The sequence below is a fragment of the Diachasma alloeum genome, unplaced genomic scaffold, assembly GCF_001412515.2.
Source record: "Diachasma alloeum isolate Michigan unplaced genomic scaffold, Dall2.0 Dall_scaffold_00269, whole genome shotgun sequence".
NCBI classification, from domain to species: domain Eukaryota; kingdom Metazoa; phylum Arthropoda; class Insecta; order Hymenoptera; family Braconidae; genus Diachasma; species Diachasma alloeum.
Genome location: NW_021680408.1, coordinates 703,524 through 720,121, shown reverse-complemented (window position 1 = coordinate 720,121; position 16,598 = coordinate 703,524). Strand labels below are relative to the sequence as shown.

The following is a 16,598-nucleotide window of genomic DNA, read 5'->3' as shown; positions in this document are numbered from 1 at the left end:
GGTTTGGAGGGATTGTTTGGATGCGTTTTGTTGGGACAAAGTTTCGGGGGCAACAATTATTTACTAGGAGTTTCTCGATATTGTAGGACCAACGGGAGGCGGAGAAAACGGTTTCTGATTGTCCAGCGGAGAATCTATGGGGGTAGAAATATTCTCAAACTATTCTTTTTTCTCAATGAGGAGGATTAAGGATGTTTAACTTATCAAGTGGACAACTCAGTTGAAAAGACAAATTAAATTGACTAAATAAATCATTCACGTTACAAATTATTTTTCTCAACAAATTAGAAGTGTTGTGGCGTACTTTTCTGGTCTCAAAAACAATAATTAAAGAAAATGAGCATAAATAATGGGGGACTTGTGACTGCGGTGGTAACAGTCGAATTTTGAGCGGGCAACATCGCACGCTTCGGCTAGTAGTGGGGTTGTAACAGTGAGATGAAATATGTTTGTGTGTGTTATACGTGTCCATATGCTTACAGCACTGAATTATCGTCACCGACTTTACCGACCTCGATCAGCTGTTGCGCGGTGTTGTCGCGTTGCTCGATTCGTAATGGCGGTCAAATTTTTTTTAGAGGAATCCGAAAATCAATCGAAGATATCACGCCTATATGGCCCGGTCGCCTACTTGTTCTCGCTGGCGATAGATTCTCCATAGTCTAAAGTAAATGGCTTGTGTTTTTGTTTCAATGTCTTGAGTGTCTAACCCATGCAACATCTCGATCAAAATTCACACGGTCACGTTTTTTCCCTAAGCGTAATGTTACAAGAAGTGATTTTCAGAAATTAATTTCTCACTAGAACGCCTCGATGGATGGATTCAGAATATTAAAACGTGTGGCTCAAATCAAATGATTGTCGTACAACAGATTATATTTTTCCTGCCAACAGTTCGAATTCTTTCAGGAGTATTTCTGATGATGACGACATAAAATCAATTTAATTTCCTTCCATCCGGTTGGTTAATTTTCCTCAAGCAAATGTGTTTCACTCCATCAAATAATTTTGCGTGGAACATTAGTGGCCATTTCACTAAAAATTGTCACTCAATTATTGAACAAATTAATAATTAATCTCCATTAATTGCCTAATTAAAATCGTTATTTTTGAACTGAATATTCACTACAACCTCATAATTTTCATCATCTTTATTTGTAAAAAATATAATAATCATTGATACAATAATAATTACAATATTAATTGCATCGATATATAATGATTAAAACCTAAACTAATTCAATAATTAATCTCCATATTTCCATTTATTTCGAAAACGAATGGTAAATCAACGTCTACCATTGGGGGGGGGGGGGATTTATTTACAAGCAGAGATATTCGTATTTGTCATTCTCTCATCAATTTCAATAATATCTTAATTCTCAATCTATTAAATTACTTTTTAACTGGATTATCAAATTTGGCGGAACGATTATTGTCTCAATCCGCCACGTTGGAAGTGAAAATTGGGTCAACAATGTGCGCGGAATTACGCCAAGCAAATGTCTGAAACTTCATCCTGTCTTATCGAATATTCCTCCATCAACGCTGGAATTTAATTACACCTGTCATAATCAATTTCTACACAGGTATTTGTAACAGGATTCCTCCAGTCTAGTTAATGTATGGATTATTTGAATCGGTTACGTATAAAATTTTTTTAGAAATGTTTTATAGTACCTCCTTATACAGTTTTTCATCGGAAACTATAATTTTTGCGTTCGAATGGAAGCAAAAAGGGGAAATTACAATTACATGAACGTAATTTATGACGATTTTGAGCGTAATTTACGATTGCAAAATCGTAAATTATAACGATTATAAATCGTAATTTATGACGATTATAAACGTAAATTACCATGATTTTTTTCGTATTTTTGATAAACGTAATTTATATTTTAATAAATGTAAGACGCTTTGTTTAGGCGTTATTTACGTTTTGATAAACGTAAAATCGCTTTGTTTAGGCGTAATTTACGTTTTTATTTTGACCGTAAAATACGCTTTTTTAAGGAACTTCCGCAGTAAATATATGAGAGTAGAAGGAAATGGACTGCAGAGCTGAAATTTTGAGAATATGTTCTTTGAGTGATTACAAATATCCTCCTGAAGTCCCAAAACGCTGAACCACGTAGATTGTTGAGGAGAAAATATGAAAAATGTGTCATCAACACAGAGTTTTATGGCACGACTTTTTCAAAAATCACAAAAAAATAATCGACAATGGAATAAAAATCCAAACGCTTCACGAATAGAACCGCATATATTTCAGGAACATGTCGCCACAATTTCATTAGCCGCCACCACAGGGATTATTTGTAATTATTGAAAATGTATGGCATAGTTCGGGATTTTAGTTACGTTAGAGGAAACTGATGGCTGAACATGGCAGCGTTGAGAGAGGTTAGAGTGCGCGCGGCGGAGGCCACCGTGTGAACTCCGCCAAGGCATATAATATAGATTCTATAGTACAGTATAGGATTTTATCGGGACACAAGAATGCCAACTGCGCCGAACAAAAATGCGTGGTTGTCAAATCTCTCATGAAAATGTTTACTTGTTAAAAATTTCGGATAAATAATATTTCGGAATAAAAATTATTTGGAATTGATTAATCATGAATAATAAGTGCAAAGAAATCCAAACGACGAAATTTCAATACCCCCGTGAACTTTTCGTCATTTTATTATTTTTTTTTCAAAGGATGCAACGGAACCTTTGATATTTTCCCCCTCTCCATAGCCCCAACATTTACTGCGGAAGTTCCTTAAAGCCTAAATTCCGATTTTCATGACGGAAAAAAAGCCACCAGACATCATATTGACCTTAAGCGTAAATTACGTTTATCAAAACGTAATTTACGTTTAGGCTGTGTATAGACATTGAGTAATCATTACCGTTCGTCGTAGTAATTTTTTATGGATATCCGGATAAATTTTACATCATCAGGACAAATTACTCTGACGTTTAGTAAATTCACCATTCGTCTCGCATTTTTTTCCTCGATCTAGACTCAAAAAGATCTAGAGCTCAATTTCGCTCCACAATTATTAATTTGCTCGATAATTCCCCATTTTATTTCCCCGCGCATAAAACACTTCTACAAAATTTAATCTCACGTGTCAATTCATCAATAATTTCACAGATGCAGCATCAGAGAACCCTCCGTAAATAAATCATACGATATGTACATCGACATAAAATAAAAATCGTTAGTCACGATTGATTATATTTCCATGTCAGTGAATAAATATGAGATTCAGTTGAAATACATAATTTAATGATTCTCGTTGGCATTCGAGGGCGGAGCATTACCTCGAGACTCATCTCTACGTAGTTTTCACAGTTTTCCCAATGCACTTGAGCGACGGCCTTGTGATTTATTGAGCTGCGTCAATCCATACTAATGAATTTGATACTTCTACAGTATCGAGAAATTAACTCTCAAGATCTTCATTGTAGCTTCTTCGGATGAGAATTATTCTTGTTATCGTCTATCAAAATGGTCTCAACTGTCTAGTGGCTGTGAACTTATGATTAATCACTGACTCGATCATATCTCGGGTAGCGCAGGTCGACGAGAAATAAGAGAATTCGTTCGTCGGGGTTGGGAAGAATACGACTTTAGAGATGACTTCATTTCACAATTGTACGGATAAAAAATATACGTGAATTGAGTATATTTTATACCGGAATCAAGCATATACATTATTCTTTCTAGAAGTATAAAATATACTTGAATCAAGTATATTTTGCTATATTATCCAAACTCTGCAGATCTGAATTTAAATCACGATATTGAACCGTTAAAAACATTTAAAAAATCTGAAAAAAAAAATTAGAAACTTTATTTTTAGAGGAAGATTGACGAAATATTTTGAAAAATTGCAGTTTTTGAAAATTACGAGCATTTTTTGATAAATAATTTATAATCACGATACCCCAATCATCCCGAAAATCCCTTTGAAAGCAAAAAAATTCAGCACGTCCCGTCGACCCTCAGCACCCACCAACCGTAACGCCCGCCTCACCCCTTTAGTACGGAACATGAATATCCCTGGATCTGCTCCTCCGCCTGCACACCCTACAAACAGCAACAAGACAAGCAAGACCAAGCATAATAGCTAGACCAGCACCAAGTCCAGCTCCCGCCCACCCAGCTGGACCACCCATTCCACCACTCCCCCCAGCTACAGGTCCCCCGCATGTCTCAATCGACTCGTCGTCTGGCTCCATCAGACTGACATTGTACGTGCCCACAGCTAAATTTACCGTTGGACAATTAACAACTCCATTGCACACTAAATGCTCCGGTATACATCCCGTGTTACCCGGGCACTGAAATCCACATCCCTCAAGTTTCTGGGTTTTCAATTGCCCGGAACCATCGCGCGGTAATCTAAATAATTCTGTCCATGCAATCTTAAAGGCAACTCGGGCTGGTGCCATTGAGCCAGTGAATAAAATAACAACTGGTGGTGGTTCGCCATCGGCAACTTTCGGCTGACCAAGCTGAATCGCTGAAAATATTGGCATCTCCCTGACATAGCTCACATTTTCACCGCAAATGGCCAAATAGGGCTCCACCACACCCCCGAGAAATATCTCCAATTTTCCATCCTCACAGGATCTCGATGCAAATTTAATTTTATCAAAATGCAGCCACAAATCCTTCTCCGCATTAACTCGCAACTCCCAGATGCACTTGATGGATCGGGGTGGTGTCACATAGCCAAGCGCCTCATAATTCGGAAATTCAATTTCTCCATCGGTGGCGGGTGGTAGTAAAGCTGGTCCACACAGCGGACTGTGTACAAACTCGTAGCGTGCCCTGAACAGAGCGGCCGATTGTTTGAAATAACTGCTTGCAGCATGACCACCGTCGACCAAAAGCTTGAGCTCGAGTCTGTCGCCACGTGAGACGATCTTGAGCGGCGCCAGAGGTGGTGACAATCTGCAGAGACAGTGACCCTTGCCGGATTCCGGCGACGGTTCACGCACAATAATGCGATCAGCACGACTGTCCCAACAGTGTCCGCACTGGCTGTACGGATTGTCCTTGAAGGTGACTGATTCAACGGTTAAAATAATGCGAGCGAACAGTCTCTTGTCCGTGATGAATGTGTACGTGCAGACAAGATCGTTCGGTGGATCGCCAGGGCGTTTATACAATAATGTGTTCAACGGTGATCTCATTTTACCCGACTGCGTCTTCCACGACGTGAAAGTCTCATCGCACTCGGTGTTTGGCACAGGTTCGCCGAACCTCGTGGCATTGAAGAAATCGTAATGCGCCCAATAGTAGAGTGAACTGCCCGAGTAACTGCCAGTTTTACTCTCAAATCTCACGAACATTGCGTTGGAAGTTGATACAAAGTCGTGTTTCTCCATTGGCTTGCTGAATGTATCGCAGAATGTCTTTATTATTCTGGCATCATCTGGCCAGTTGGCGTCGTACAGGGTGAGACTCTCACCGCAATCGCCGTCGTAAGGCAAGATTGGTGATTCAATGCGATTAACACGGAAACTTGGAAAATAGAGACGTGCTATTTCGCCGGGTCGTCCTTTGAGTAGATACGTACAACTTGTGTGGGGTGGATACCAGTGGGCCACTGACAGAAATATACCTTCATCATTAGCCACTAGGGACTCGCTGTTTAGGAGCCAATCGCATGAGCCATTTTTAACACCAGCTGTTTCAACGTGAGCTGGCCAATTGCCAACGTTGAAGTGAAAGCCAGTGTTTAGGAGTGGTCCAGCTGGTGATGAGACAAATTCAACGTACAGATCAGCGCTTGTACCGATGATGCTGTATGGAAATTTTCCCATACCGCAGAATGTACCAATTACGGGTGATGTTTCATCTTTGCCGTCGTAAACTCGTATGTAGTCGTAGGGACAGTGTTGTGAACCGGAACTTATTGGTCTCATTGGGCATGTCATGATGTTCTCGCAGCGCTGGCCGTCGATATTAAATTCCTCGTTCTCGATGTATAATTTTATGAAGGGCTGTCTTGTGTTTAGACGGTATTTACAGTGGAGTGCGCGCGGGTATATGCCGGGATAAGCTGGACTCTGGACGTAACATGTCTGGAGACGACAGTCCTTGAAATCACGCTCGCAGTAACTGCCTGGCACCACCTCACCACGACGATTTGGATAGAGCTCGGGATGTTGGCCGTAACGCAAGTAAACTTCGAACTGTTGTTCTGCACGTGAGTCAAAGCTGAAGTAGGTTTGGTCAGTGAAATTGTCAGCGTGGAATAATACGCGGACGAAACTCGTCTCGGAGATGAAGGTCTGGGGCTGCTCCGACTCACCGCAAAATATCCCCGGGTCTTTGCGATTGCTCACTGAGGTCTTTGTGTTTCCGTCGATTATCTGGAACATTAAGGAAAAAATACGGTTGAGGAGTCGGATTTTTTTTGGTCTTCTGGTTAATTTCTGATACATTGTTGGAAATTTTGCGAAATTTCATGGAAAATATAGGAGCGATTCTCGTGAGAGTGACATTGAACCGGATTTAGGGGAAAAATGATTATGAAATTTCAGGTTTTAGGTAGAATTCATGGAAATTAATGAGTTTTCAGTCGCAGTGAGACGGAAATTTTACAATTTGATTGAATTTTTAATGGAACATGAATATTCGGAAACAAAATCACATGAATTTTCAATTTTTAGCTGAGTTTTCCAGATTTTTCCAAATTTTCACGGATTAATTGGACTGAAAAATCAAGTATTTTATTGATTTTCAGATCATTCGAACAGATAATCAATGGAATATTTCATTTTTCAAGGACAAGATTTCCTGAAATTTCAGTGGAAATTAAACATAATGAAAATTTCCAGAATTTAACATGGAAAATTCAGACGAAAATTTTCAACAGTGTATGCGTAACAAATTGAAATTTTTTTTTCAACAATTTTCCTAGGAAACTTTTTGATGTTTTCGGGAGACTTTTTGGAAATTTTTATCACATTTCAGTAGTGAATTGGTAAAATGGTTTAAGTCGATTTTAATATTGACCAGTTTTCAATCAATATCCCGAAATGTAAGGGAGGTAGCAAAATTTTTGTCATGACCTTTTTGGGAGAGTGAATGGAGGGCTACAAAAAAGGTTATTACTAAAATTTCGTCATCTTCCTGAGATTCGGAGATATACGAAAACTTAGGGCTAAGTCGACTTAAACCGTTTTACCGCTTCGCTACTGATTTTAGGTCCACTGGAGTTTGATGGAATTTTGTAGATGAGATTTCAAAATTATATGGAACTATTCCATGAAAATTAATAGAATTTGAAACAATTCAGATGAATATTCTCATGAATGTCCAATTAATTGAAAATCCAGTAACTTGATGCTGAATATTTATGTGTTCATGGAAAATTTTGGTAAGTCGGGGAATTCTCGTCTTTCTCCAATTAAAAAATTGATAATTTCATTGAAATTTCAGTGAAGTCTAAAATTTAATAATTTTTCCGCTAAATCGAATTCAAAGTCACTCTGTTGAAAATTACCAATCCACTGTTCATTTAATTTTAATTTTTTTTTCTATTTCTATCAGAGCGCTTGGGAATCAATTTCAGGGGAAGAGTTATCAGTCATCAATAGAAAATTTTGAAAGTATTTCACATGAAGAATTTAAAGGTAGAATTCTCATCTCCTTCTCTATCTTGTAAAACTTCATTTTTTCACTTTTTTTGCTTCCGAATGGAGATTGAGGAAAGAGGAGAGTAGGAAATATCATGAGGCTCCTTCTCTCCTCCCCCTCTCATTTAATTCCCGACATGCGTTCGCAGAGGAGCTTTTCGAACTCAATTTCAGGGGAAGAATTATCTTTCGTCAGCAGAAAATTTTATACACATTTTATATGCATAATATAACGGTAGATCGTAAAGAATTTTTCCTGTATTTTGTATGTTCATAAAATATCTTCAATTAACCTTCATAAAAATAGATTTTTGAGAGAAATCAATTCATCCTTATTGTAATGAATAGGCGATGAATTATGGAAAAGGCGCAGATCAATAAATTAACCATTCAATTCCGTTACATTATTTTATGATTTCGCTGGTGAATTGTCGGTGACGTAATTGTTCTCGTCATTTTACATGGAGAATAAAATTTAAATTGAATGCAGTTTATTACATTAGATTTTTGGACATCCAATTGATGGAGGCAATGCGTTTTGAATGGAGATTGAGGAAACAGGAGAGTAGAAAATGTCATGAGACTCTTTCTCCCCTTCCGCTCTCATTTAATTCCCGACGTGCGTTGACAAAAGAGCTTTTTGAACTCAATTTCAGGGGAAGAATTATCATTTATCAGCAGAAAATTTTATATACATTTTATATGCATAATATAACGACAAATGGACGAGAATTTTTCCTGTATCTTTTATTTTCATAAAATATCGTTAATTAAATTTTATAAAAATAGATTTTTGAGTGGAATCATTCATCCTATTTTATGATTTCATTACGGAATCATCGTTGATGGAATTGTTCTCGTCATTTTACATAGACAATAAAATTTAAATTGAATGCAGTTTATTACGTTAGACTTTTGGACATCAAGTTGTTGAAGGCAATGAGTTTTGCAAGGAGATTGAGAAAAGAGGAGAGTAGGAAATATCATGAGACTCTTTCTCTCCTCCCCCCTCTCATTTAATTCCCGACATGCATTGCCAGAGGAGCTTCGTTAACTCAACTTTAGGGGGAAAATTATCATATCACCGTCGAGGGTACTTTTCTCTCTCTCTATCTACCGTCACGAGACAATTTGATAGTCCTGCACGGGTTAAATCGAGTTTTATACGTCGAACAATCTGGTAATTCGTTGGATATATAGCGCAAAGTATTCCAGGTTGAAATTGAAGTTGAAAATTCAGAGCTCCGGTTATATTTTCACGGTTAATAGATTCAAGGTGGATTTTTCGAGTTTGCTTTGTTCAGACGGTGGAATTAAAGTTCAAACTGGTAAAGGTTTCTATTCAATTCAGAGGTAACAGAGGTTTTGGTTGAATCGGTACTTCCGAGGGAATTGATGGTATTAAAAAATGAGAAATTTCAATTTTCATCATTTTATTTTCGGTGTGTGCCTTTAAATTCGGCTACAGAAACAATTAATTCACGTTCATGCACACAATTCGATTGCCTTTAATGATTCAGCTCTTTTATTACGATTTTTACTGGCAACAATGGCGCTTTGTAAAACTAATACTGGGGGGAAACGAATGAAAACTGGTTGGTGGAAATTTTTTGTTATCATTACGTAAAAGGTGTCGAAAAAATTAACGCCCTCGCAGGCAATTATGTTGGACTTCTCTTGCAAAATTCAGCTGCTTTGGGCGTGTTTTTAAAACAGAACATGTTCAATACAACTGATTTTATTTACATATTTTCTACGGAAATTTATTCTCCAGGGGAAAAATAGAGTAGAAGGAAATGGACTGCAGAGCTGAAATTTTGAGAATATATTCTTCGAGTGATTACAAATATTCTCCCGAAGTGCTGAACCATCAATAATAAGTGCAAAGAAACCCAAACGACGAAAGTTCAATAGACCCGTCAACTTTTCGTCATTTCATTTTTTTTTTCAAAGGATGCAGCCGAGTGTCGGAATCTTTGATATTTTTCCCCACTTCATAGCTTCAACATTTGCTGCGGAAGTTTCTTAAATGTAGGTATATAGGCATACGTAAATTGATGGTATTATAAAATATTCAGTTATAATTTTCATTATTTTAATCACGGTGTTCGCTGTTAAATTCTGTTATAGAAGCACTTAATACACATTCACGCACACAATTCGATTGCCTTTAATAATTCAACTCTTATTACGATTTTTACTCGCAACAATGGCTCTTTGTAACACGAATACGAGGGGGACAGCAGTGAAAATTAGAAAATATTAAATTTCAATTTCAGTCATTTTATTTACGGTGTTTGCTTTTAAATTCTGTTACAGAAACAATTAATTCACGTTCATGCACACAATTCGATTGCTTTTAAGGATTCATCTCTTTTATTACGTTTTTTACTCGCAACAATGGCTTTTTGTAGAAGTAATATTGGGGGGAAACAAATGGAAACTCTTTGGAGGAAATTTTTTGTTATCACTATACGTAAAAGGTAATGATAACAAAAAAAATTTCAAAAATCTCAAAAAAATCTCGCAAGAAAATTATGTTGAATTTCTCTTGAAAAATTCTGCTGCTTTTTGCCAGTTGTTCTTCAAATAAAAAATGTGCAAAAGACATTATTTTACAAAAAAAAAATTAGATAGAAACCTACTAATCCAACATTTTTAAAGAAATTTAATAATTTTTTTATAGAAATTTAATAATCTAATTTTTTTTACGAAAACAAAAATTCAGAATAGAGTTTAATTTTTCGATGCAACTTATTCCGTTGAGATGTTTTCTATAAAAATTCATGGCGAAAAATTTCTGTAGACAAATCTAGAATAGAACAATCAAACTCTATTGATTCCTCCCAAGAATATTTTCTATTGAACATTTCTTTTGAAAATAAACCGAAAAAACTGCACAATTTTTCAATAGAATCGACAAAAAATGAATAGAGTTTTCAATAAAAGTTTTATGAAAATTCCATGGAATTTTGTAACGAATACCCTAGCTTTGTCTATAACTTTTTGCACACGTGTATTGTGAAAGTCCCGAAAACTCTCTCCAACCAACAATCACTCAAACAAAATTAGTTTTATGTCATTCCTCTCATTTTCAACATCAATTACTGCTGAGGAAGGAAGTGGAGCACGGATTTTGGGTAGTGCCTACGAGGCTATTTCATACGGTTACAATGGACTCGGTAGTGGCGTCCAGTTGATTTGGCCAGATGAACACAACTGCACTGGACGCTCGCCGTTTCGTGTTAATTAGGCGTTGCAGGGGTCACTGGGTGCACCCACAAATTCAATACTCGCTTAACCCTGTCTACTCGGTCGGGTTACTCAACCATTAAAACGAGAAAATGAGAATACACGGGGTTTTTTGGAGGAATGGGGAAATATTTATATCACAATTACGCCAGGAATCTCCGTTCAGTAGTGAAATCCGTGAGTAGTCAGACGAGAGAATTTGAATAAATCCACAGTAACATTAGCCTCTGTGGAAATTCCGAGCGTAATGCTGTTCCAGGTATTTACGAAAATTGTTAGAAATATTTATGTAATTGTGGGGAATTAGTCGGGCGTAACTGCATTATAAACTGAGGATTGTTTTTTCACTGCGGATGGGTTAATGGAATTTTTATGAATTGCAAGTGTTCACAGATGCGTGCGTTTTTCATTTAACGGAAATATTGGGGAGGTGTTCAATCGGATGCTTGATCGAGTGGAGAATTATGCAGTTTAATCCGTGGTTTAACACCACTCAGTAATTACAAATACAGTTTCTGGGTTTTTGGTGCAAAATTTTCCACGTTTTTTAACATTTCCATATTATCTCCATTAAATGAGCCTTGAAAACTCCATTTAAATGGAATTAATTATGATGTGAAACGAGTGAATCCCATTTCGCACCCAGAGAAATGATTTTGTTGAATTGAATATAATTTATTTGAACCAAATAAATGGGTTCATTTAAATAGTTCTTTATTTCAAGAGTTATTTTCAACAGTGTAACGTAGTTTACCCTGCTTCGTTGTTATCGATATTTTCAAAAATTCAATATAAAATGAGGATTTTTTTTTTCAATGAGGAACAATTCATGGAATTTTTATGAATTATGAAAGTATTTTTGGTTTTTTCGTTGCAAAATTTTCCACGTTTTTTTAACATTTCCATATTCTCTCCATTAAATGAGTCATGGAAACTCCATTTAAATGGAGTTAATTATGATGTGGAACGAGTGAATCTCATTTCGCACCCAGAGAAATGATTCTGTTGAATTGAATATATTTTATTTGAATCAAATAAATGGGTTTATTGAAGTGTTTCTTTATTTCAAACTTCAGTATTTATACTTAATTTCCCCCAATTAAGTGTAAATACACTTGAATCAAGTACATTTCATACTCAGTTCAGACAAATTTTTTTGATCTGATCGGATCCAATTTTGACGTGGACCTGAGCAAAATTTCCACTTGGGCTCTTCAACGTAATTTCCGTTCATGTTTTTCTGTGTGCGTGAAAGTCATGCATTTTGCATTACAACTCGCCATCGAAATTGTTGAGAATTCCCGACTTTTCACGAATTAAATTTCAATACTTTCCAGAGGAGTGGTTTCAGTGAGGCGAGAGTTATTATTCCCCACGGGCGGATGCGTCGAACAGAATCGAGGAAAATCAAATAAATGCCGTTGAATATTCATTCAATTATTTGCACGCCTTTCTGCAGCATGATCAATTACATGGTGATTAATAATCCATGCATTACCCTCTGGTAAACATTTATTGTTTGACATTGGAGAGAATAACAATGACGTGAGTGGGTTTCAACAGAATAACGAAGGAAGTGGAATCAATGAATACTATTTATCTATCCACTGTAGTTGATGGATGCAGACGTGAAAGAATGGAAGATAATTGGATAATGCAAATACGAGTAATTTTTTTACCCCCCACACGGCGGGAGAAGCTGGAAAAAATTATCCAGAAAATTTCACTCAATTTCACTGACAAAACAACTAGGGAATTGCTTCTCTCTTCATACAGCGTAACTATGTTTGCTAGTAAATTAGCAAATCACCATAATTTTGATATTGTCTCATATGCTAGATTCATATTTGAGTCACACGTTAGTAATAATCTTAATCCTTCCATCGGGGCATCCCAGTGAGAAATTAATTTCTGGAAATCATTTCTTGTAACATTACGCTTAGGGAAGGAACGTGACCGTGTGAGCTTTGATCGAGATGTTGCATGGGTTAGACACTCAAGATGTTGAACAAAAACCACAAGCCATTTACTTTAGACTGTGGAGAATCTATCGCCGGCGAGAACACGTAGGGGACCGGGCCATATAGGCGTGATATCTTCGATTGATTTTCGAATTCCTCTAAAAAAAATTTGACCGTCATTACGAGTCGAGCAACGCGACAACACCGCACAACAGCTGATCGAGGTCGGTAAAGTCGGTGACGATAATTCAGGGCTGGAAGCATATGGACACGTATAACACACACAAATATTCATCTCACTGTTACAACCCCACTACTAGCCGAAGCGTGCGATGTTGCCCGATCAAAATTCGACTGTTAATTATTGTTTTTAAGACCGGAAAAGTACGCCATAACACTTCTAATTTGATGAGAAAAATAATTTGTAACGTGAATGATTTATTTAGTCAATTTTATTTCTCTTTTCAACTGAGTTGTTCAACTTAATCTTGACTGTACGGCAACTGGTGCTCTCACGGTAAAGCACGTCCGAAAAAGGAGAACTCGTCATTGTGAGATTCAACAATTGCCAATCCTAAAAATCACATTTCTTCTCCCTCTGTGAAAATCTCTGCTATGAACAGAGTGTGGCCCATTTTTTTCTCTCTCTCTGCGGAAGATTCACCAACTGTTCCAATATTTTCATCCGGAATTTTCTTCATTTACCCACCGTTCATTTGTTTCTCCATTCACCCTTTGCAATCTGATTCGTGGAATAGTTTTTGTTATCCCCCAAACCCCCGCCGGGGTCATTGTGCAACGGCTTACGTGCCTCAAGGCTCTGACCGTTAACTCCTCGACGCTGGCCCTGCGTGCGCGGCATATTTAATTGCGAATCCCTGCTCTACCACCCTGAGTGTTTCTTCAACCATGGAACGTGGCTGGAAAGAAGTACTTTGTTTCGAAGAGGGGTTTTCGGGTTGGCGGTGGAGACAGAAGGGTTGAGACCCGGAGAACGAATTTTGTCATCATGTCGGATTATAAGCACTGACTTTCTAACACACGGAAAATTTTTATAGGAAAAGCTAGCGCATCCACTTGAAAATTCCACTGGATTTCTATTGGACTTCTATTGAAAATTTTGTTTGCTCTTCGTCGATTTTATTGACAAATTTTGTAGCTTTCTCGCAATTTTTTTTTCAATAAAAAATGTTCCATAGAAACTTTCACAGGAAAAAAAGAAAAAATTGGTTTTTCTCGAATTGAAAAATAAACCCAGAGAAAATAAGTTGATAGACTATAGAAAAAAGTTTCTAGATTCTAGAAATTATAATTTCTAACCTTCACTTTTCTAAAATGTTTCCTAAGTTCTAAAAAAAACATTGTAAGAAGTTAATGATTAAAAGTGCGATTGATGTAAACCAAAATATTTTACATTTTTCAAAGAAAATTTTCTAAAATCTATAAATTTTTTTTTTTGAACTTAGACATGGAGGGGTTATCCAGGCAGATGGGGGGGGGTCATATATAAATGGGGTTTACATAAATAAAAAAATTAAATAGTAAAACATAGCGAATAGATAATTCTATTGGATTTCTATTGAGCTTTCTGTTACTTCTTACTCGATTTTATTGAATTCTTCAATAGAAAATATTCTATAGAAAAAGACAAAAGAATTAAATTTTTCTATACAACTTATTCTATTGAGCTATTTTCTGTAAAACTCCTCGACTCAAATTCTCCAAGTTTTTTGTTTGTTTTTCTTGATGAGAAGAAAAGAAAAATAGAATGAAAAAACTTGGAAAATTTGAGTCGAGGAAATTCTATAGAAAATATCTGAAGAGAATAATTTATAGAAAAAAATCGAATTCTATTGATTTTGTCTATTGAATATTTCAATAGAATCGACCAAAAACAAATAGAAAGTTTAATAGGAATCGAAATGAATTTTCTAACGAATTCACTAGGTTTTTCGATTAAATTTTTTCGTATATATGGGAGTTTATTAAAAATTGTTGACAGATCCCTAAAAACCTAGTGACGTATCTCTCTAAATCAGAGACGTATTCCCGAAAATCAACGACATATTCCTCGAAATTAACCCTTCTCTTTTTCTGTGCCCGACCACAGACGACTTTCTCTGAGATTTCACCCGACTTCATGTGTAAAGCTAGTGAGTAATTGCTAAAATAATGCTGAAAGTCCGAAATCACAAAAGCTTTCTACTAAAAAAGTCACATAGAACGTTACCCTGAACATGACACATCGTGATTGGCCGAAAAAAAGACGCGACGGATACTCAGCTAGATCAACTCCCTCATGTCTTGAATTTCTCTCTGTGTCTACCATTTTTCAATTTTTTTCCCTCCACTTCCCATCGCAGAAAGACGAAAAATTCCAACACAATTATTCTCTCCACGTCTACACGCGCTGTCTTTTTATTTCCCCATGTTTCCAACAATTGTACTTTTTATTTCCCTCCTCCATCTCCTCCTTCACCCACTCGGGTATCTCCGTCTGCCCGTTAGAAATTCAAGCAGACAGCTCCTAACCCCCTTCCTATTTTTTTTTCTAACTCAGTTTCATACCAATGCACAACCACACTTCTTTCCCCCCTTCAATTCCCTGCGTCGTTGCATCCAGCAGGCGCTCAGTCGGTGCATAATGCAATCCCAACTTCGTTCACCCCGAGAACGTCGATTACCTCTGGAAAGCGTCAACGACAGAAATTCAAGAGAGAAAATTTTCATCTTTATGGTCGACCGAACTCGGTACGAGGAAATGTCTTCCATTGACATTTAATGTCAGATTGATTGACACCGGGCTGTCTCAATTTATTGGAGCACGATTTGACTCAATATGTGGAAATTTTTTTTAAAAAGCTGGGGTTAACTTTGGCCATAACTAAATGCTGCGGGTATGGAGATGACGTACTGCACTGATACATGGAGGGAAAAGTTGGATGGAACTTACCTAGAAAATCGTAGCAAATTTTACTGTAAGAAAGGTAATGGAATTCAATCAAAAAACAGTGAAAGGAAATTAGTCTTGACGAAAAATTATCCGTTCCCCTGCGCGGAGAGAGTATAAAATTAAAAAGTACTATGTGGGTTTTTGGGGAAAAGACAAATTTTGTAATTCGTTGAAGTCACAAAACAACTGGATGCAAGTATCGTGCGTCAAGTACCTGGGTACTGGTGAGAAGTACTTCGGTACTTGTTACAAGTACTTTTGTTACTCGGGACAAGTAAAAAAAGTACTTGTACCGAGTACCTGGCTGGTTCTTTTCAAAAGTACCAACAGAACTCAATATAACTAGCAAGAGTACTCAAATCCAGTACTCATAAGTTTTTTCAGGAATGCATTCAAGATTACAAATGAAGATCCAAATTTTGGAGCACAAGCCCGATTCGAGGATTTGGTTCTGATTGGACGTACACGGGTCTTTCAAGATCTCTCCAGACCTAGATGGACCTGGTAAGTCCTAATCAGTTCTGCGACGTACTTTTCCAGAGACCATTCGAATCCTCAGTTCTTTTCGGTCCTGAGAAGTCCTCCTCGATGCTACCGAGAACGCGTGATTTTACGAGCGGGTGAAGGGGAAGGCATGTATGCGGAGGGTTGAAATTTGTAGCCAACGAGGAGACAGGGTTGCAGAATATATTTTAGCCACCCTCATCTCCCCGTTTGCAGGGGGTGTGTAAATAACAAATAGTGAACGTTGATTCTGTATTTATTGACCCCCTGATGCCAAT

General features: G+C 37.1%; 1 protein-coding gene across 1 annotated transcript in view; it reads right to left on the bottom strand.

Moving 5' to 3' along the window:
* Positions 1-3,858: 3,858 nt before the first annotated feature.
* The window catches only part of LOC107037704 (cubilin), a 66,869-nt gene continuing 54,129 nt past the window's right edge, over positions 3,859-16,598 (bottom strand). Inside the window, exon 4 of the mRNA XM_015256386.1 lies at positions 3,859-6,381. Within this exon, the coding sequence (XP_015111872.1) occupies positions 4,036-6,381 (2,346 nt within the window). The 3' untranslated portion in view covers positions 3,859-4,035. The remainder of the gene's footprint in view (positions 6,382-16,598) is intronic.